The sequence below is a fragment of the Notamacropus eugenii genome, chromosome 4 (assembly GCF_028372415.1).
Source record: "Notamacropus eugenii isolate mMacEug1 chromosome 4, mMacEug1.pri_v2, whole genome shotgun sequence".
Classification (NCBI taxonomy): domain Eukaryota; kingdom Metazoa; phylum Chordata; class Mammalia; order Diprotodontia; family Macropodidae; genus Notamacropus; species Notamacropus eugenii.
Window position 1 is genome coordinate 129,150,841 of NC_092875.1, and position 21,612 is coordinate 129,172,452.

The 21,612-nt window shown below is 38.6% G+C and overlaps 1 protein-coding gene across 1 annotated transcript; it reads right to left on the bottom strand.

Moving 5' to 3' along the window:
• Nucleotides 1–2,779: 2,779 nt before the first annotated feature.
• On the bottom strand, nt 2,780–7,159 carry UTP23 (UTP23 small subunit processome component). Its single transcript, XM_072603240.1, has 3 exons — nt 6,237–7,159; nt 4,984–5,158; nt 2,780–3,357 (listed from the first exon to the last, which is right to left on the bottom strand). The coding sequence occupies exons 1-3, from the start codon at nt 6,422–6,424 to the stop codon at nt 2,950–2,952; spliced, it is 771 nt and encodes a 256-aa protein (XP_072459341.1). The 5' UTR covers nt 6,425–7,159; the 3' UTR covers nt 2,780–2,949.
• Between the last annotated feature and the right edge of the window lie 14,453 nt (nt 7,160–21,612).

The window sequence follows — 21,612 nt, forward strand, 5'->3', positions numbered from 1 at the left end:
TAGGCTTTAACAGATTGTCAAAGGGGTCAATGACACACAAAAAAGGTAATAACCCCTGATCTAAAAGGACTGATTTGCACCTAGCCTAAAACACCAAACAGGACAATTAAATGAAGAGTGGATTTATACCAGGAATGCAAAACTGACAGTATCAGGATCATAAACATATAAAAATAATAAAAACCATGATAACATTAATAAATGCTGAAAAAGTTTTTGACAAAATACACCTCTTGTTTTAAGAAACAAACTGAAGTTTTAGAATAAATGAACTTTTTCTTCAGATGGTAGAGAAGAGGAAACCCTTTACAAATATCTCATTTGATTATAATTGACAATTCTATTAATATCATATTAGTACAGAAGCAGTATAGTGTAGTAGATAAGCTGTTTTTGGAGTCACAAGACCTGGACTCAGATCCTGCCTTTGACTATGGGCACTTTTAGTATCCCCTGAACTATTTTTTTTTTTTATTGTTTTAAGAAGGGATGCTTGGGAAATGGCGTATGTTAGAATAGGCGATATATTTTAAAAAGCTATTAATGCTTAAAATTTTTTTTTTTTAAATCAGTGCTTTAAGGAGTTATCTTAAGACTAGAAGTTACAGAAAAGTTGCTACTTTGCATACTAAAGGGTTTTCCAATGAGCAGTGAAATCAAAGATTAGCCCTCTAAATTCATTTATTCATTCAATAAACAAAAAGCACCTACTGTATAGGTAAACACTGGGGATACATCCAACATAATAGAGCTTTTCCACAGTTGCATTTGAATTTAAGGTTGACAAACTATGATTAAGATAATCTTTAAGTAAAAAAAATTAACAAATTTTTTTTCTGTAAAAGCAAAAAAAAGGTACAAGTCTGATTTGATATTCATCTTCATTATCTAAAGGGACTTTAAAATACTGGGCATATGAATGAGATGGGAAAGGAGTACAGGCCATTTTTCAAACATTTCTGGCAGATTTAGGCACTTTGATAATTCATGATGAAAAGGATGGTTACACCATCTTTCTCTCTATCCACCCCACTCTACATCATCAGCAATTTTAAAGTTAAAAGGGATGATGGGGACATTTTTCAGCTCCTATGGTATCAAAAAAATATAAGTAAATAAAATTTTGACTGGACCATTAGACTCATAGAAAACAAATTACTGGAAGGACTCTTTATCTGAAAATAGTTCAAAAAATTGCAAAGTATTTTGGCAGAAATTAGATCAACATTTTCTATCACATACCACAACAAGCTCTATATGGCTGTGAGCTGAATGTAAAGTTCATGTCATTTTTAAAAAATTGAGCATGAGTAATTTTTCAGTCAAAAGGAGAGAATAATCATAAAAGACAAAATAACCTTATTTACATAATCAAAAAGCTTTTACATAAAATTAAATTGAGTAAAAAGTCAAAAAAAAAGTGAAAAAGTCAACTGTTGAGAGAGAGAGAAATCTTTGCATTTGATATCCCTGATAAGCAAAGTCTAGCATCCAGGAGAGATAAGAAATTTATACTAATATACAGAACCAGGAGTCATTCCCCAAAAGGTAAGTGATCAAAGAATATCAAGTTTTCAGAACTGCAAATGGTCAACAACTTTTTAAAAAGAGGAAATCACTGAAAAATGCAAAATCAAATAATTCTGAAGTTTCATTTCACACTCTGCAAACTGACAGATAAGACATAAATGGTAATGGTTAATATTCCTGAGCATGGGAAAAATGGCATGCTCTTGATGCAGTTGTAAATTGGTCCAACTGCTCTGGAAAACAAGTTGGAAATGTGATCACAAGTGACTAAGGGGCTCATAAGTGCTTTGACTCAGCAACTCCACCCTTGGGCAGGAGGTAAAGAACATATCAAAAAAATGTTTTAAAACAAAGTGGCTTTCATTAAGTAGGAAATGGATGAAAATCTGTGGCACACAAATATAACTCATCATCATGAAGAAATGACAAATTCAGTGAAATAGGGAACGATGCATATGAACCGATGGAAAGTTAAGATAAGCAAACCCAACTTTTCGTACATGACTGTAACAATGTAAAGTGAATAAATCACTAAATGGAAGTCCAAGACCTAGGTAATTCAGAAACCAGCAACAAGCCACGTAAACATACAATGAACCACATCCCTCCTCTTGATGGAAAAAAGGGAGACTACAAAGTCAGAATGTTGCATACACTAATATGATCACGTAACTATTTTTCTTTACTAAGGGCTCAATTTTAGGGTGGATAGGGTGAGGGTAGGGGTAAATCCAGAAATGACGGTGATGTAAAATAAAAAGGCATCATTTGAACTTATTTAGGAAAAACTGTCACTAAAACTGAATGCTATCATGTATAAAATTATGAAATATTTTCATACTATGAAATTTTAAGACTATTTTTAGGGGAAACCAATAAAATAAAATAATTTTATGCATATATTAAATTTGACATTTTATTTTTTCAAAGTCAGTCATTTAACTAGTTCCCAATCTAAGAGTAAAGGAAGAATAATGAATTAATAGGTATAAATGTTGCAACTAATCTGGGGAACCAAGCATAAGGTAAACCTATATTACCAATTCATTTTTAAATTGTATGTGTGTTTTGAACTTCCAACTCACAATAAACTCTTAACATTTCCAACAGACTGATTCAGAACTGCTAACTCCACAGCAACAATGAATCAAAGGAAGCACTATAACCTAACAAGAATAACTGGGGGAGCCAAGGAGGTAAGAGAAAAGGGGGACAGGGGTATAACTGTCATATTTTATACTGTATTCAATTTTTGTTCATTCTTTGATTTTATTTTTTAAGTGACAATCAACAGGTCCAGGCAAATTTATGGAGATATCTTTAAATTTTTATCACAAACATTGACACAAATCATAAACTTTATTTTGCTTTAGAAATGAAGAATTTAGTCAGTCTCTAAAAACTTTTCAGTTCAATTAGCTAACAAGAGTTGCATTGTATTTCACTGTTCTGTTGTACTGATGGCACAGAAAGTGCCTTTGTTCTATTTCTGTTACGAATTCTTTTTCTTTTTTTCTTTTCAGAGGCAGAAGACTGGTTTGAATCTTGCACCTTCTTCTTCTTTTTCAGACAGCTAAGAGGATTGGGACCACTCACACCTTTGCGTTTTCTCTTCTTTTTCTGCTCAGGGGTTTTCACTAGACCTTGTTCTTCTTTGAGTTTCTTGATGCTCTTTTTCTGGTGAACAGAGACAAGATGCCCTGATTCTGTTGCTTTGACAAAGGAAATTGTTTTGGGAGAAGGTTTGTCCAAAACAACAGTGTTCTGAATGATAAACAAGAGAGGAATCCCAGGTGTTTTCTTTACTTGAAGAGATAAATTCTGGTCCTATGAAAAAACAAACATTAATCAGGTATTATTCAGGAGCACATTACAGCCTGCCAATAAAACTAAAGTACTATGAAAGTTGCTAAAAACTTAGTATCACTAAAACTGAAAGAGAATCTTAGTTTCACTTCTAAAATTATTATGTGCCAGTGCAGAAGGCACTTATCAAACATTTAAAATAAAGATAAGGACAATAGGATTACTGGATGCTTTTAAGTTTGGGAAAAGTAGATGGAAGTAAATGCTGGACAGAGTTTCAGCCAGCTGAATTTCTGAAGCTACAGAAAAGCAAAAATGTTTAACAAAAACAATGTAAAAGAATTTTTTAAATTAAGTATTATGAGGAAGTCAGGGAAACAAGGAAAGAAGAATGCAGAGTGATGTAGGTGAAATGTGATACATTTTTATTTACCCATCTCAGTCTCAAAAATATTCTCCCTTCTCAGTACAGAGATTGTGGGGAGGGAGGAGGGCTACTTGGCCACAGCTCTAGCTCAAGGGCCTCAGCTTGGAGATACTGTGGCTGCAGGGACCCCAGACACTGAAGCTGCCCGAGCTGAAGGGGCTGAAGAGCCCAGGAGGTGAACAGGGCCATGTGGAGCCCCACACCCCCCAGGTGAAGGGGAGGTCTGCAGCATAGTCCACTTCCATTAAGCGCCTGGCTATATAAGAGTATATAAAATTGTATATGAACACTTTGCTGTCAAGATGGGATGATTTTGTCAGCTGGTCCATACTAAATAAAAACTGGTTTGAGTGGTATGGCTCAACCCCCTTGGATGTACATAGGACCCCCTAAGATGCACTAAGGTTAATCAACTCAAAAACTGGGCATTACTTCCATAGCCTCCTACCACCCAAATCTCTTGTTAGATGGCACAGTTAAGTTATTCCTTGCATCCTTCTCATCCCTTACTTCTCATCAGGCAATTCAGAAAATCCCATCATTTCATTAGTGCAGGCCATATTACTCTCTTGCCCTGAAGATGACAGGGCAGTCTCCTATTAGAGCCTTGCTGGCTCTTGGTCTAAAAAGCTATGTAGTTTGGGCCCTGAGGGCTCTGAGTCTTTAATCAGAGTACAAAAGCTGAAATGGTGCTACAACTAGAAACCATCCTTCCCTGTGCTGCCTTCAGGCTGAGAGCATTGGGGGCTGCATACTGAAATGGTTTCCTGTTGATATATATTCTCCTATCCCCCTTCTGAGTAGTAATAAAGGTGTGTTAACTTGCTATTCTTAAGTAGAGGGAGCTAGGTAAGTGCTGGTCCTGGAGTTAGGAAGACCCATCTTCCTTTTGAGTTTAAATATGGCCTCAGATACTTACTAACTCTATGACCCTCAATTTCCTCATCTAGGAATGGAAATAGAAAACCACTCCAATTATCGTTGCCAAGAAAACCTCAAATGGGTTCATGAAAATTTGGACACGACTGAAAAAACAACTGAACAACCAATTCCTATGTAGTTTTGCTGCTCTTCATCCAAACTCTCCAGCACTAAAGCTGGTCTTATTTAATCATTTTATTTTAAGGGAGGGTTCAATGGGAAGGGTGCCTATTTGGAAATTACTGTGCTATAAAAAAAAACAAAGCAAAGAATCAATAATTTTTCATAGGCAACATTACCTGTGTTGCAACAAAAAAATGGTGAGGATTTCCATCTTCAATCATGGATAATAGACATTCAGCACCGCTGACTGCATCTTTGAAATGGGCACAGCTTCGAACCTGACATCTTTGTGCAATTAGTTTTGCACCATATAACTCCTTCCCCAATGATTCTAACTCCTTTAACACACATCTAAAGGAAAAAAATTAACTTTTGAAAACTGGTAAACATTAAAAGGGAAATAGTTCTTTTTGACACATGACAGTAAAAACAGCTCATATTTAGAATGTATTTTTTTTTTGCTTTCAAATAAAAGTTAAAATTATACCATTAGTCATAAATGATATATAGTAAATTGGAACCAATAAAGAACTTATAATGTTAACTTCCACTAACCCCATCCAAAAGAGGTTTAAAAAAAGCCAATCAACAAGAATTTATTAAACACCTACTTATTATGTTCCAGGCACTATGCTAGGCAATGAAGACAGAAAGACAAAACTGAAAGTCACTACCTCAAAATACAGTCTATCATGGAAAATAGCAAGTACATCAAAGCAGATACAAAAGAACCTTGGGTGATGAGGCATTAGCAGCTGAAAAGGACCCAAGAGAGGTCAACTGCAGAGGATGGGGCTTGAACTGAGAAGCCTGGGAATACAAGAAGCCGGAAAACAAGGCACCACCCGTGTTAGGAACAGTAAGTAGCCTGATATTGCCATACATGGGGAAGAGAAGAGAACATGAAAGGAAACCCTATATATATATGTATATATACACACATATGTATATATATGTATTATATATAAAATACATATATAATATGTAATATATTGATGTATAAATATACATGGAATGTATAATATATAAACATATAATTACATATAAATATAATATATAAATATAATATATAAATATATATTACATGTAATACATACATAAATATATTTACATATAACATATATCATATATAATGTGAACCAAGGAAGAAAACATCAGGTTGTCAAAAGTTCAGAGTTCATATTTGATCCCAGGGAAGAGTTGGGGGGAGGGAGACACTTCAGTGGCTGCGCGGATTGGGCCAGCGGGATGGCTCTCGGGACTGGAGGGCGTGGCCAAATTAAAATACACGCCCCGCCCCCTCCATTCCAGATAAGGACACCTGGGTGGGGGCCGGCGCGCTCGGAACCCCGGGGCGTTGGCCCCGCCCCAGGCCCGCCCTTCCGGCCCCGCCCACCTCCTCCGGCCCGCCGCGGCCGCCCGGGCCCACCTGGTGGTGCACAGCTGCGTCTCCCCCATGAGGTAGCGGGGCAGCTGCTCGCGGAGCTGGATGCGGCCCCGCAGCGCCGCCTGACAGAACGTGCCGTCCAGCAGCAGCTGGTACGGCTCGCGGACGCCGAAGTTGTAGCGGAAGAAGCCGAGGTGCTTCTTCGCGTGCTTCTGCCGCGTGATCTTCATGGCTGCTCGGCCGCGCGCTCACCAGACAGAGAGACAGAGCCGGATCCCGCCCCCCGCCTCGGGAGTCGAGGGCCGGCAATCACGATCCACTTACACCAGCCACTGCCGGAACCGGCTTCAGCAGGAAGTGAAGCTCGGGCCTCACGTTTCCAGCCGGCCGGAAGCTCAGCGAGAAAACTTGCTCTACCGTAGCGCTCAGCCAGGAGCGGGCTTCTTTTGCGACTGCGCGCTGCCGAAGGGGCGTGGCGAGCAGAAGAGTGGAGTTTGAATCTCAAAGCCCCGCGCACTGATTGCGCAAGCGCAGTCTTCACATCCTGTCCTTTCTGAGGGGGCGGGGCGTCACTGACGGACTCAGCCTCTGGTCCTGGGGCATTACAGTAACTGTTACGTAGGATGTGACTGTTTCCACTACCAAACCACATACTCCTAGGTGCAAAAGTAAATAGCATGGGACAGAGATCACAGGATCATAGGCATAGACCTGGAAAAGGAGCTTAGAGTCAAGTTAACAAGTGTTTATTGCAAATAATTAAATAAAAAAATTAAATGCAAGCTGACTGATGGCTAAACCTCTGATGTGCCTCTTAGCACTTAAGTAATATTGATCCTAAGAAAAAAGAAGCCCTTTAAAGGTAGCTAGGTGAAGTAGTGCAGGAAGTGCTAGCTTGGTAGTCAGACCAGAGTTCAAATCCTGTCTTCCAGGCAGGATCTAAGGGCTGAGAATACAAAGAAAGGAAAAAATAGTCCCTGCTCCCAAGAAGTTCTCTAATGATAGTCCACATGCAAGCCACTATATACTATCTATCTCTGTCTCTCTATCCAATTATCTATGGGATAAATTGGAGATAATGTCAGATCTAACAGAAAGGGGAACAGGAAAGATTTCTTGCTGAAGATGCATTTTTAGCTGAGATTTACAGGAATTCAGGAAAGCTAGTGGTCAAGAGATGAGGGACAATTCCAGGCATGCGGGACACTCAGTGAAAATAATCTGAGACGGAGATGGAACAGCATGGGGGAAGATGTCACGGGTGGAGGAGAGTGAAGCATGAAAAGATTGGAAGTGTGGGAAGGCTTTAAATGCCAAATAGAATATTTTATATTTGATCCTGAGGGAGCCCGTGGAGTTTATTGAATAAGAAGGTGACTTGGTCAGACCTTCTCTTTAGAATATCAGTTTGAGAGGTGAGTATGGACCAGAGTGAGGGAAACTGGAGGCAGGGAGCACAATTAGAAAGCTATTACAATAGTCCAGGCATGGGGTAAGGAGGGTCTGCCCTGGTGGCAGATGTGTGAGAAAGATGTGTGTAGGAGAGATGTCAAGGCATAAATAAAAAAATTTTGCAAACAATTGGCTATATGGGGTGAATGAGATTGAGAAGCCAAAGATGACACCTAGGTTGTGAGCCTAGATCATAGGGACAATTGATGGTGGTAAGAAGTTAGGAAGGGTAGAGTGTTTGAGGAAAAAATGAGTTCAGTTTGGGACATGTTGAATTTAAGATCTACAAGATAACCAGACATCTACAAGAAATCCAACTTGAGATGTCCAGTAGGTACATGCATATATATGTGTGTATGTGTATGTTTCTATATATGTATCGACACACAGATACACATTTACAAATGTACGAATAAGTCATAAGAGTAGAGCTGAAGGGGATAATAAGATCAGAGATCTGGGTTCAAAGAGAATTTATAGGTCATTTAACAAAAGCTTTTTATCTTACAGATAAAGTAAGGCACAGAGATGCTAAGAGATTTGCCCAAGATGGGCAAAGTAAGTGATAAGTGGCGAAATTAGTGTGCGAACCCAGAATCTAGATTTAAACCCGGGTCAGACAATTTTCCAAATATAGGGCACTTTCTACTTCAAATGAGATAATATTTCTAAAGCACTTAGCACAATGCCTCATATGTAATAGACACTGTATAAATGCATATTCCCTTCCTTCCTCCCCGCTTCCCCAAGTTGCCTCCATCATATAATATCAAGGTAATAGAATGTCAGCTTATTTAATATTTTAGTTTTTGTCTTTGCATCTCCTGCACTTAGGACATTCCTGGTACATAGAAGGAGGCACCTAATAATGCTTATTGGTTGGATTAAATATAAATAATATTAAATTATATGAATTAAGGATGAATAATATCACCTATCTTTCTACTTCTACTCCACAAAAATTTGATTTTTAATAATGAAAGCTGACATTTCTTTAGTACATTGTATCGTATTCGTTATATCATTTGTTCCATACAACAATCCTGCCAGATAAGTGATATTGTTGTCTCCAGTTAACAGATAAAGAAACAGACTGAAAAGTTAATTGATTAGTCCAGAGTCCTATAGCTAGTAAGTACGTTAGGCTGGATTCAAACCATGCCTTTAGAATCCTAAGCTTCTAAAGATATGCAGTTGTGGTATAATGGAAAAAACCTTAGAGTGACAGCACCCTGTTTCAATCTGGATTGCTGGATATATACCGTGTGTGTGTGTGTGTGTGTGTGTGTCTATCTGTCTGTCTGTCTGTCTGTGTGTCTGTCTGTAGTTCTATGTCAGAGGTAGGGAGTGGGGGTTGTGATTAGGATCTTGGCAGGTTATCTTTCTGAACTTCAATTTCCTCATTTGTAAATGATGCAGTTGGGTTATTCCCTCAAAGGGAATTATGGGGCTTCTCCAAACTTAAGAATTTGTTTTACATACACATACATATGTATATCCATATATGCATATAAATATATGTGTATATGTACATACGTACATATAAACACATACATTTTACTAGACCTGATATTTTATTAGTATGCAGAAGATGCCTTTGTGGAAATTCCTCTACCTATTCAGATCAATATCTGCAATTTTACTGTCTAAGAATTTACTATAGGTAGTGAGAAGTTAAGTGACTTGACTATGCCTCAGTTCTCTGATTTCTAGAATGAGGGAATTCGATCCAAATTACCCTTAAAGTCCCTTCCAGCTCTAAACCTATAATCCTAGTCCATTTCCCACACTTTCCTCAAATCAAGCTCAGCTCAGCTACTCTCCTACAGACTCACATAATTCAATCTCTCTGACCTGTTTTCACCTCACCCCAGACTCATTCCTCTCCAGGTGGCCCCCTGGATTTCCTCACCTTCTTTATTTGCTTCATTTTGAAGCCTCACTGAAACCCTGGAATGTACACAAGAGGAACCCTCCTCCACTCCTAAAGATGCTCTCATCAGATACCTTCTCCCATTAAGGACTTCCTCTTAAGGAGTGCTCAAGCTAGCCATGTCTCAGTTCTCTGCAGGCTCCCTACTCTTCAGACTTTCTCTACTCAAGGCACCCAAGTACTTTCTCACATTCTTACCCCTGTCAAGTTCTTTTTCTGTGTTGTTTTTCTTCACTAGAATGTATTCTCAATATGGCTGAGTCTTCCTATTTTTCTTCTTGTATTTGTATTTCAAACACTAGCAGAGTTCTTGGCATATAATATGTTCTTAATAAATGCTTGCTGACTTGACTAGTGGAAAGAATTGTGGGCTAAGACAGCGGTGTCGAACTTTAATAGAAATGGGGTCCACTCAGCCATATACAAGGAACTCTGAAAATACATATTGACTAGTTTTAAAATGTAATGTAACTCCTGTCCCAAAGATGATTTCTTTGGGGCTCTGGCCTTCTTGGTGAAGATGAATGCTTTGCCCTAAATGAGGAGTGGAACAGAGTTGATAAGAGCAGGAAAGTTCCAGCCTTCTTCAGTTGTCTCTCAGACTTTTTAAGGGTCAGGTACTCTTCAAGCTTTGAGCCAGGTGCTTCGACTTCCAGCCTTGACAGGCAAGATGGAAGAGGCCAATCTCACTTCAGGTTGCTGAAGGAAAAGACTCTGGGAAGACATGTGAGAAGCTGACAGCCTCTATCATGCTGGTTCTGTCCCCACTGTGCTACTCTAGAGACTTGGGGAAATTTTCTCTTGAGTGAGAACAAGAACAGTCTCTATTGGTTGAGCTGAGTTATCTCATCCCAATAGGAGAGCTCTTACATTGTATTATCTGATATATGTGTGTGTGTGTGCGTGTGTGTGTATTTTCTTTGTATATCTTCTCTGATCTCTGTTTTGCTATAATTTAGATAAATAGGTTTCTGTGCTATTTGCTATGTATATTCACTGTGGAACTGGTCTTAGGTGGAGAAGAGGTCAAGCCTTGGATATAGAGCTTGGGATTCATCTCCCCGATAATGATGACAGAATTCAGAAGTTAAATTGAACCCAATCATGTCTTCTAGATTGGTAATAGTTAAGGGAACAGATAGATATAGTTCTAGTGTAGGATTTCTAAAGAGAGCAGTGTAGCCTCTGACCCCAACTCCCTGCTTCCCCTCCTGGAAAGGATTAAAGTCTTCCTTAGACTTCCTGATGCCTCAGGAAAAAGCTAGAGATGTCTGTTCTGCTGAACCACATATATGACAGCTCTCACCACCAGTGGGCCTCTCTACATGTAGAGCCTTTCCCTACAGAAACACTACCAGTGTATCTTTATTTATTTTGTTAAATATTTCCGTATTACATTTTAATTTGCCTCCCAGATACTCAGAAGTGTTGTGGGCTGTATGCAGCCTTCAGGCTACTGTGAGTTTGACACCTCTGGACTGTCCTGGGTTCTAGTACCAGCCTTGTCTGGCACTAGTGTACAGGGTACTAGTATCACTATCTGCGTGACCTTGGACAATTTTCCTAAAATCTTTCAGTCTAAGAATTTACTTACCTGGAAAAAGTGGGGAGAGAAAAGAGATGGGAGGGGGCTAGAGTAGATGATTCCTCAGAACCTTTGTATTTCAAAAATAGTAAGATAAACATTATGTATCATATATATACCACATCAGATAAACAAGCTGATCAACCTTCCTGTATCAGTCTTTCCAATAAAACTTCATAGTTGAGGCAAAGAGGTAAAGAACTGAAATAGAAAATGTGGGAGAATGGGAACTTTTTAACCAGGGGAGGAGAGAAACCATAAGGAAACATTCTTTGTTCTCCATCTGATTTCCTGAGAAAAGACTTCTATAGTCAGACCTCACCCTGTTTAGTCATGTACCAGGTCCAGAGTCAGAAACAGAGAATACACACAAATCCAGAGGAAAGTAGGGACTGTAGCCAAATCAGAGTGACCAGTGCCTGTTGCAGGAAATAGAACTGAGGTAGAGGAAGAGTCTTCAGTGTCTGGCCTAGACAGGGGACTCCAGGAGTGCCGTGAGTTCCCTCTTCCCTGCATAAGGTAGAGAGGGATGTTTAGGAATTGGAGTGCCTTGACTTTGTTTCCTTGAGCTTGAGGGTTTTGATTCATTCTCAGACAACGTAGGGGTTAGTAATATCTGGTCTACGAAGAAATCACAGACTCCCTACCCACAGGAGTTATTTAGATGGATTTGACTTATTTCTTTCTGGTATTAGGATTAAAAAAACCATACAGTTTGTACATACTTTTGCATATGACTTCAGTTGAAATATATTTAAGGGAACAGATAGATATAGTTCTAGTCTAGGACCTCTGAAGAGAACAGAAGAGTGTGATTTTTCAAAGTGTGAAGTCCATGAATTTGGAGAGAAAAAATCTATCCCCAGGCCATGGAATCCTGGTTAAGAACTCTGATTTAAAGATGTAATATAGATTTATGTTTATATATACATATTTATATAACATTTATAATCTATAATAAATTTATAATATATATAATATAAATAAAAATTATAATATATAATGCATTAGAATGTAATATTCACAATATAATAAAATATAATATATAAATTTATAAAAATAATTTGTAATATAGTTATATATAATAAATATTTATATATTTATTTATGTTCAAGAGACTCATCTCCTTGTTTCTACTTTATACATGTATTGGTAATTTGTATGACTTTCCTGTATTAAAGAAATAGTTGGACAGGCAGTTGAGTAGTGAATGACTATCTACATCTAAAATAGATTATTTACTGATCTAGCCATTTTTGGCACTATCATTTCCAGAACTGCTTAGTAATTTTTTTTTCTTGCTTTGTGATTTGTCATGGCCTGAGGATTCACCACCAAGTGAATTCCAAGTCATTCAAGGACCATGGAGGAAAACTATGGTGGGCATGAGTAGATTGCAACATATTACCAACAATAAATTCTATAGCTGAACCAGGATAGAGGATGTGTTTGCAAATGTCTGTGGTCCTGTAAGAAGGGTTGTCTGGTTACCTGGGCTCTCATCCTGGCTTTTTCGCTTTCTACCTGTGGACTTTATCAAATCACTTCAGTCTCCATGTTCTCATTTATAAAATGAGAGTCTTTGACTATGTAACTTCCATGTTACTTTCTAACTATAAATTTATAAATACTATTTTTTCCATTTCTCAGTGCCTTATTCCATGTACTTTCTCTCAAAGATGGTAGGGAATGAAACTCAAATCATTTTCAAGATAAGGCTAACCAAACTCTCTTCATATTCTTTAAGAATTCTTTTGACATTTAAGTTTTTCTTTTTTTTGAAAATTTAAAAGATAAGGCTGATTTCAGGATGACCGTTGGAGACATCTCCTATTGGGAAAGGCTAGTTAACAGCTGGGCTCCCAGCTCCATTGCCAAAGAACAGCAGAGACATGTTCACGTTAGCCAGTTGTCAGTTAAGAAAAGTGAGCTGAATGTCAGCATATTTGTGAGACAAGGCAAATGACAACTGCGAAGAAATGCCTTCCTGAGGAGAGGATTCAAGGGATTTCTATTTGCCAAAGACATCTCTAACCCAGACGTAAATGAAGGCAATACCTGCCAGGTAGAACATAGTCAGTGAGTTGCCTGGCTATAAATTGAGACTAGCAAATCTGTTTGGCACGATGGATTGATTATATGGGTGAAACAGTAAGTGCAGAGAACGTCTATTGTTATCAGGTTAGTTGAACAGTATTCATTACACTGTAACTGATTTGTATAATATTTTGCATTGGAACTGTATTGCAAGATACTTAATGAAGTTAATGTGGTAAAACAAAAAAAAAGGTAGCATAGGGAGAAGAAAATTAAGAAATGGAGGCAACAGGGGAAATATGCTTTAATATGTTGTTTGGGATGAGATGGAGCATCATAGACAAAATTGGCATAAAGGTTCATCCTGTACAGAATCTTTAATTTAGAGATCATTAAAACATTTCAGAGAAACTAAGTCATTAGCTGATTCCTGTTGGGTAAACAAATACTTTTGTTTGGTTATTTTAATAGTTTAAAAAAAAGTTTAAGATGGAAGAATAGGTTTAAAATGGGTTTTCTGAAAAGAAAACTTTCTTGAGGCAAGGAAATCAGACCTGTGTTTTCGTTGTTGTATGTGGTTGTTTGTGTGTGTGTGTGTGTGTGGTTTGACCTTCATTCTCAAAGAGGACCATGACATCAGGGAAATGATGACATGACTTGCAGTTGATTTTGATTTGAGTTAGGAAGGGGTGTGCAGTCACTAGCCTCACTTTCTTCTCCAGATCCATCTGGATCCAGTGGCCAGATAGCAATCAGGACCACTAGATATGGCCTAAGATGCAGTCGGAGACCTTGGCTTTTCTAAGCTAAGGTCTTTTCAAGTTCTCATTTTGAGTGAAGCAGCATCCATACGGTGAATAGGCCTCTTTAAAAAGTGAGTCCAGGGATGGCCCCTTTAATAAAAAAAAAAAAATCAAACTGGGAGGGGAAAACCCTCAGGGTTGCTGGCCAAAAGAGAAATAATTACTATTTACATTCACTCTAAGCCAGGAAGGCCCAAAAAATAACCATTAAGTGGTGCTTAGGCAGGGCAGGGACCTTTTACTGTCCAATCCATGGGATCCAGACTTTCCTTAAGACGAAAGTCCCTCGGCCTATGCAGTTAACATCTGCTGTGCAATTTACTGTCTTTGACAGTAGCTTAGGATACTGAAAGGTTAAGTGATTTGCCTAGGGTGACACCATCAATGTGTGTGGGTCAGAATGTTAACCAAGCTTTCCTGCCTCTGAGGCTAGCTCTTTAACCTCACTGCCTCTCATCTACTTATTAATGGGGGCTGGGTGGGAGCTGGGAGGAGGCAGGAGGAAATCTCAACAACCAGTTTCTTTATAAATTATTTTACTCATTTTAAAAGTAGTTGGCATATTCCAGTTTTTATCTTCAAAAATTGGGATTCCTAGTTGAAAGAAGTTTAACATAGTTTTGATAATCTCATTGAGTTAATTGGTAAGTTGATTATTTGTAATTGGATCACACAGACAGCAGCATTAGCTATATGACTTTATGGAAAATGAAAGTACAATTTAGTACCTTCACTTATGTTTCTGCTGTGAAATCATTTTTGTGCTATTCTGCTATCCATAAATCAAAAGACCCACAGGAAAATGTCATCTGGTCTTTTTTATGTGTTGCAGCAAATTTAAGGACTTTCTTTTCCGTGGTTGATACTTTACCCTTTCTCCTTTCATCTAGCTCTGCAAAATGAAATTTCTAATAGCCTCTTTTTGCAGCTATGCCTTGACCTTAACCTTGTGGTACGTTGGTCACATCTTAAATTGTTGTTGTTTGTCCTTCTATCTCAAAGAGGACCATGACTTCAAGGAGGTGATGCCATGACATGCAAGAGAATTGGATTTAAATGAGGGACAGCTGTGTAAGCATAAGTAAACAAAATTCACAAAAATAAAGAAAAATAGTTATGCTATGGCATAGAGATGTTGTTATGAGGATCAAATATGATAATATTTGCACAGTACCTGCTACATAATAGATGTTTGCTAAGTGCTTGGTCACTTCTACCCCTTCCAAGAGACTGGTGCTATCCAAGAGCTTCCCTGCTTTTACTAGAAGCCTAGGTCCCAGAACTCTTAAATTTAGGGTTGTTAGTGAGAAAACTCAGAGGACAGTGTTGCCCAAGAAATCTCACTGTTCTTGCTAGAAGGATGGATGTGGGGATTGAGCCACTCAGGAACCCTCCTATATTTTACCCAGGAGCCTTTTGTTCCAAATCTCTAGATGATTCTTTGTTAAACTGGTGATCAGGGCCTCTTATCACTAATACTCTCTCCATGGCTGCCAAATAATTGAGATCATGTGGACCTCTGCCACTGCCTCTGAAGGGCTCATTCCTAACATTTAGATTTCAGGAACTCTGGGTATCCAGTAAGGCCATAGGTATGGGAACACATGCAACTCTTGTGCTTCTCTGCCAATGATAACCATTAGTGGCTCCCAGGGGAAATTGTTCCCCTCACCTTCACTGCTGTTCACTTCTACTCTTAACTCTCTTATTCACTTAGGCTCCCACAAAGAGCCCAAGGAGAAAAGGACAACCCTACAACTGATTTCCCCTCATTCCCCACCAACTCCACTTTGTAGCACTTTGCAGAAAGTCATGTCTCCTTCCACAAGTTTTCCAACAACTGTATAAACCAACCAATTTCATCTCCAAATAATTGACACAAAGGGTAAAATGGGTAATATTTTATTTTCAACATCAAATCTCTATTTGAGGGAGACAAATATATTTTTATTCATGATTAGATGGCTGACCTAGATAAAAGTCATCTGGACAGGAATCAATTCCTAAAATTCTCTGCTAGTCTGAAGAGGAGGAAATAGATGTAATATTTGAGTCCCATTCCTTTCATTCCCCAAAGAAAAATGGATGGATGTATGAAGAAACCTATGCTAAGACCTCAAGGTTCTTATGGTTTTTTTTCTTCTAACAAGTCAATTGGGAATTGATTTGGGAATAAATTCCAACTGGACACCCACATCCAACACAACTGTACTGAGACCTACCCAAGAATCAGGGCACTTGGGACATTATGGAGATGGTCTGGGGAGAGGGAAAAACACCTACCTGGACTAGACTTCACAGTATTTAAAATTTTGTTTTCACAAACTCTCTCAGTTCCAAATAAGGCCTAGAATTCCAGATGGGGATTATGTTTATTAGGAGATATGGAAGAGTTCCATTTTCACATCACCATTCTCATTTCATTATTATCAGACACTCTGCTCTTGCCAGTACAAGGACACTGTCAATCAGGTTATCATCTCCACTGAACATGATTTTCAGTTTGCACTGAAGTCTCTCCCTCTGTTTCAGGAACACAGAGTAATATGAAAATCACACCAAGGAGGCCAGAAAGTGTCATACAGAGTAAGAACATCCATGAAGCTTTTGAATTATCTTTAAAAAACAACAACAATAACATAATCCAGCTGGTCAGAACGTAGGCTCCACTGGTTATACCTTTAACTTGGAGAGGAAATATTTCAGTCATCCCTAGCCAGGGGATGGGACCTACACCTAAAAAAAAAACCTATGAAGAAGATTCACATGCTAAGCCCCTCTGGCCACAGCAATCCAGTTCTCCACAGACTTGACTCCTGCAGACTCTATGTTCAAGTATGTGAGATCAGGATGTGAAGAGTTGTTAGGAATATGAAGATTAATTTTAAAATAGACATCAAATATTATGGAATTGAGATCCATGATAACTTCTGACAGCAACAGGAGTAATTTCCAGCCAGTACTCTCCATACAGCTAAGTCAATGAACACTTATAGACTCTCCACAATGATGAGACAAGGCTACTCTCTTTAAAGCTGGCTTTTTCAAAAATGGTCTTTGTATAAAACAACCTTGAATAGATCCTTGAGAACTGCTAGAAAGTCATTAGTAACATATTGATGAAAAATGACTTGTAAGTAACTGGGGTGTTCAAACTTGCCAAATAAAATCCATGGTTCATATGACTATACTCCTGTTTCACCTTCTGTTTTTGTTCTATTTCCTGCCCTCATCTAGCCACTACTGAATCATTATTACAACCATTACTTCCTATTCCTTATGTATAGTCAGCAGGAATCTTGCTTGGGGGTTCAGGCATGAAGTACATGAGCAGCAGCATAAAGAAAGGTGGGAGGTGGCCAAGTATGGTGAGCGATCATCATTCCAGGCCTACCTCTGCAACTAAGCTCCCAGTGATGACAATCAGTTGTGTACATGAGCTAAGCATTTCTTAGATTTCTGGTAGGATATTTTAGATATCTATCAGGAAAACAAGGGACATGCCCCTGCCCTGCTAGACCTGTGAGAAGGCAGCCCCCATGGAATCTGCATGTGTTCTGAGTCCCAACAATCATGGTGAAGACACCAACAAAAGATACTATTCAGAACATCAGTCAACTTCTTTTCAGCCTTGACTAACAGCTAGCCACCTACTATACCTCCTATAGCAGCTCTCAGTGTTCTTATGGACCCAAATAAGGAGGCTTTGGCATCCAGGTAGACGGCTGGGTCCTAGCTGCTACAGGCTTGGGATGTCTGAGGAAATATAGCCTAGGACTAAGCTGAAGTTGACAGGACCCAGTCTGACACACTGAAACTTGACTCCAGCATAATGATGAATAGCACCAAAGCAACCTTCACAGCATCTATTGTGACCATGAATATTCTGGCACAATTCTGAATTGCAAAATACAACAGACTCTCCATATGGAAGACAGAACCAAAACATTCAGACACCAGAAAGCCAAATCCATCATAGTAACAAAAATCTATACACAATAACAATGCAGAGAACAACACCATCCCCAAGCCTTCCCCCTACTAGGCTTCCCACAAACCAGTTCACTTAAATAAATCATAAGCAAGCTCTCTCACTCACACTAGCCAGCTGCCTGCTTGCTTGCCTCCTTCTTAGCTCTGATTGGTCTCATGACTAACTTCCTCTCAGCTCTGTTCTAGCTCCATCTCTTCTTGTTCTACCCTTCCTGCTCCACCCCTTCCTGTGGAAGACTCATGTGACTCAGGCTTCCATGTAACCCAGGCAGATCACATAACCTAGTAATGAATGGGAAAGATTTTCTCATTTAAACTACCATTACATGATGTCATTTTGTTCCTCTTTGAGAATGAAGGACAACAACAATGCAGCATAAGTTTCTTGAAGTTGGAAGAACAGTGAGAAAACCAGCAGTAAGCTAAATGCTTCTGTGCAAAAAAAAAAAATGTTTAAGGCAAGGAAAACTGAAGATTGAAGACTGGGGAAAAGGTAAATTTTACTGATGAACCTTTTTTTTTCATTTAGGGCTATACAGAAAATTTGTCAAAAGTGTAGGTGAATCTGAACATTTTCATTGGATTGTTAAAATACCCACACCCAAAAATGTGCAGCCCAGTATTTTTCTGCAAAAGTCACCCTATAACACAACAGCATTGATATCATTGAACAGCAGGGATGTGGGACTGTTTTGTGGAGAATTCTGGAGAAAGATGCTGTAATGAAAAGAAAGTGAGAGGTTGCAGTTTTGTCCTCCATCCTGATACCACAGGAACTTTTTTTCAGATTTGGGCAATTAGCCTGTCACTGGTTTGTGCCCCTCTGGGCTTCCCTACAAAGACTGAGAGGCAGCTATGGGTACTGCTCCTATTAATAATGCTCCCATACCCTGTGACTGAGAAGAAAGCAACAGAAAGTTTTCTCTTGCAGTTGGCAGTGTCCCTTCTGTGAATCTGATTTGAGTTACATTGAAATGGGCTATAATCAAGGCTAGACCTGGAAAAATGGACTGTCAAAGAGGTGTGTGTGTGTGTGTGTGTGTGTGTGTGTGTGTGTGTGTGTGTGTGAGAGAGAGAGAGAGAGAGAGAGAGACAGAGAGAGAGAGAGAGACAGAGAGATAAGTGGTTTTGATGACATTTAGAATTGTTAGAGCTGGTTCAGATATGAAAGAATTCACTTAGACCTCTGTAGCCATTGGGAGCTTTACTGATGCAAGAGCAGTCCTGAGATTTAGCAAGGAACTAAATAAAAGCACTGATATAGGAGAAGAACCAGACTTATATAGCATGATTTTAGGATTTCTTATGGGAGTTGCAGGTCTAGGGACAGGATAAGTCTTGCCAGATAAGGACATGGATGAAGATGATGAATGATACAAGATAAAAGAGACAAGGGAATCCCATTACCCAGGATGGGGGTAGGAGGGATAAGGCATTCCATAGTCCAGGATAAGGGGAAGTCCCCTGGTACTTCAACATAAGGGGAGACTTTAGGGAGCCAGGGAAAGAGCAACTCAACCCTTCCAGCACGTTTGTACCAAGAGATTTTAGGGTGCCTTTAGAGGATAAACCAGGGAAAGGGTAATTCAACCTTTAGGGCACCTTTGTGTCTATATCAGTTTCATAGTGAAAAATTAAATAATGTGTCATAATTTTGTGAACTCAATGCCAGCTTGTGTAAAACACATGGTTGCAGCAAAAAAGGGCATAAAACACATTAAAAGTCTTCAAAGATACAAAAATTTCTAAGATTTATTGTATGTCAATATTATTATTTTACTCTGTTTCTATTAATTCATCATAAAGAGAATTTATTCAAATCTATTTTGATGAATTAGTATTTTCTATTTTTTTCTATGATTAGTATAATTCTATTTTGCTTAATTAGTGTTAATAGAGGATCTCTGAAATCTTTTCCAATTCTAAGATTTGATTGTATGATTCCATGAGTCAATTTAATAAAATCCAACCAAAATGTTTGTTATATACTATGTGCAAGGCTCTATGCCAGGTGTATGGGGAATACAAAGTTACCTCATATCCCTGTCCTGAGGGGATATGTACATATAAAAATAACGTAAGGCAGAATAAAGTGCTATTAAAGAACACAAGAGGAAGAGATATTCTGCCAGGGACTGAGAGAAAATGGCATTAAGTGGAAAAGCATTTATTATTAGTTTTTTTGTTCCAATAATAATAAAGTATTAGTTATACAAACAGAAAATTAAGATATTCCCTATTCTCAAGGTGCTTACTTTCTAACTTACTGAGACAATAAAAAGAGGAAGGTTCTGTTTCATGGAACATGAAATTTTTGATGCAAGACTGAAATATCAAGTGATTTTTAGGGTTTGGTAGCCAAAGCACCCATACAAATGACAAAGTCAAGGTTTTTGGGAAGTAATTATGGAGCAGATTCTAGTGACTATTAGAAAGATGGTAGTAGGTCCAAAGATCAGAGTGGAGTGTGGATCTCCTTAAAACTGGCAGAGATGGGGTTAATAAAATAAGCAGTCAACAAGACTCGGTGCTTAACACCTAGAAGGACCTGGACAATGGATGTTGGATTGGGGAAGGGGAAAGTACTTGGCACCTTTCCCCCTACCTTTATATTCCTCCAAAAGGTTACTTGTTCTGGGTTGTTCATTAATGGCAGACTGAGGTTGAAAGAGGGAAAGGAACAGAGCTCCCTAGTGGTATTGGTTTGTTGGTGGAAACTTACTGGGGCAATATAACAAATAATATTAGGGCTAGGCTTTGAAAGAGAGGAAAGGAGGCATCCTGGTATGCTTTTTTTATATACGTTTTTTAAGTCAAAGGATTTGTATCAATATTCTGCCTCTAGCACTTACTTTCTATATGACCTTTAGGCAAGTCACTTAACTTCCCTGAGATTTAGTTTTTTCGTTTGCAGAATAAGGCGGATGAATTTTCTCTTCCTCTTGACTGGTGAACCAATTCACCAATGAACCAATTCAACTCTACATTTTCCTTCTCTCTTGAATCTTTAGCTTGCTTATCATTTCACCAATTATTTCCATTCAAGCCTCACTTTTGTATCACTCCCACCAAATGCTGCCGTTGCTCCTACACATATGTTGCTGAACAAAGGTGGAGAGAATCAGTGACCATTCTGACTGGGTTCACTAATCGTTTTTCTTTGGGATTACTGCTTTTCTTGTTCAGTGAATATTTAGTTTGGAGAAGATAACTATGATCAGTCCAGCACTCTGTGTCACACATAACCTTTGTCACTCTCACATCCTTTCTTTCTCTTCTCCTTACAGCAACATAGTCTATTAAATGCCAATGTTTGCTGCAAAGGTGCATCCATGAAGTTTTGTCATGTTTGGGTAAATGGATGTGACATATAAAAAGTGTGAGAGACAGTTTCTAGGTAATTAATCATTTTATTAATCATGCTACATATAATCAATAAAAGGGGGTCAGTGACATTCTCAAATGCCAAAGACCTCTCAAGGAACCCACTTAAGACTTATATGCCTTTGAAAGAGTGAGAGTTCCTGAGGATGGCAATCAACTCTTATTGACTACAATGAATGAAAAGAATGAATATGATAATGAGATGCAGACCTATTCTAATGAGGAGCTGAT

Coding starts and splice junctions, on each gene's coding strand:
- UTP23 (XM_072603240.1), bottom strand. CDS start 6,424: ATGAAGATCACGCGGCAGAAGCACGCGAAGAAGCACCTCGGCTTCTTC. Junction 5,159..6,236: donor ACGCAGCTGTGCACCACCAG/GTGGGCCCGGGC, acceptor TTTTTCCTTTAG/ATGTGTGTTAAAGGAGTTAG. Junction 3,358..4,983: donor ATTTTTTTGTTGCAACACAG/GTAATGTTGCCT, acceptor GTTTTTTCATAG/GACCAGAATTTATCTCTTCA.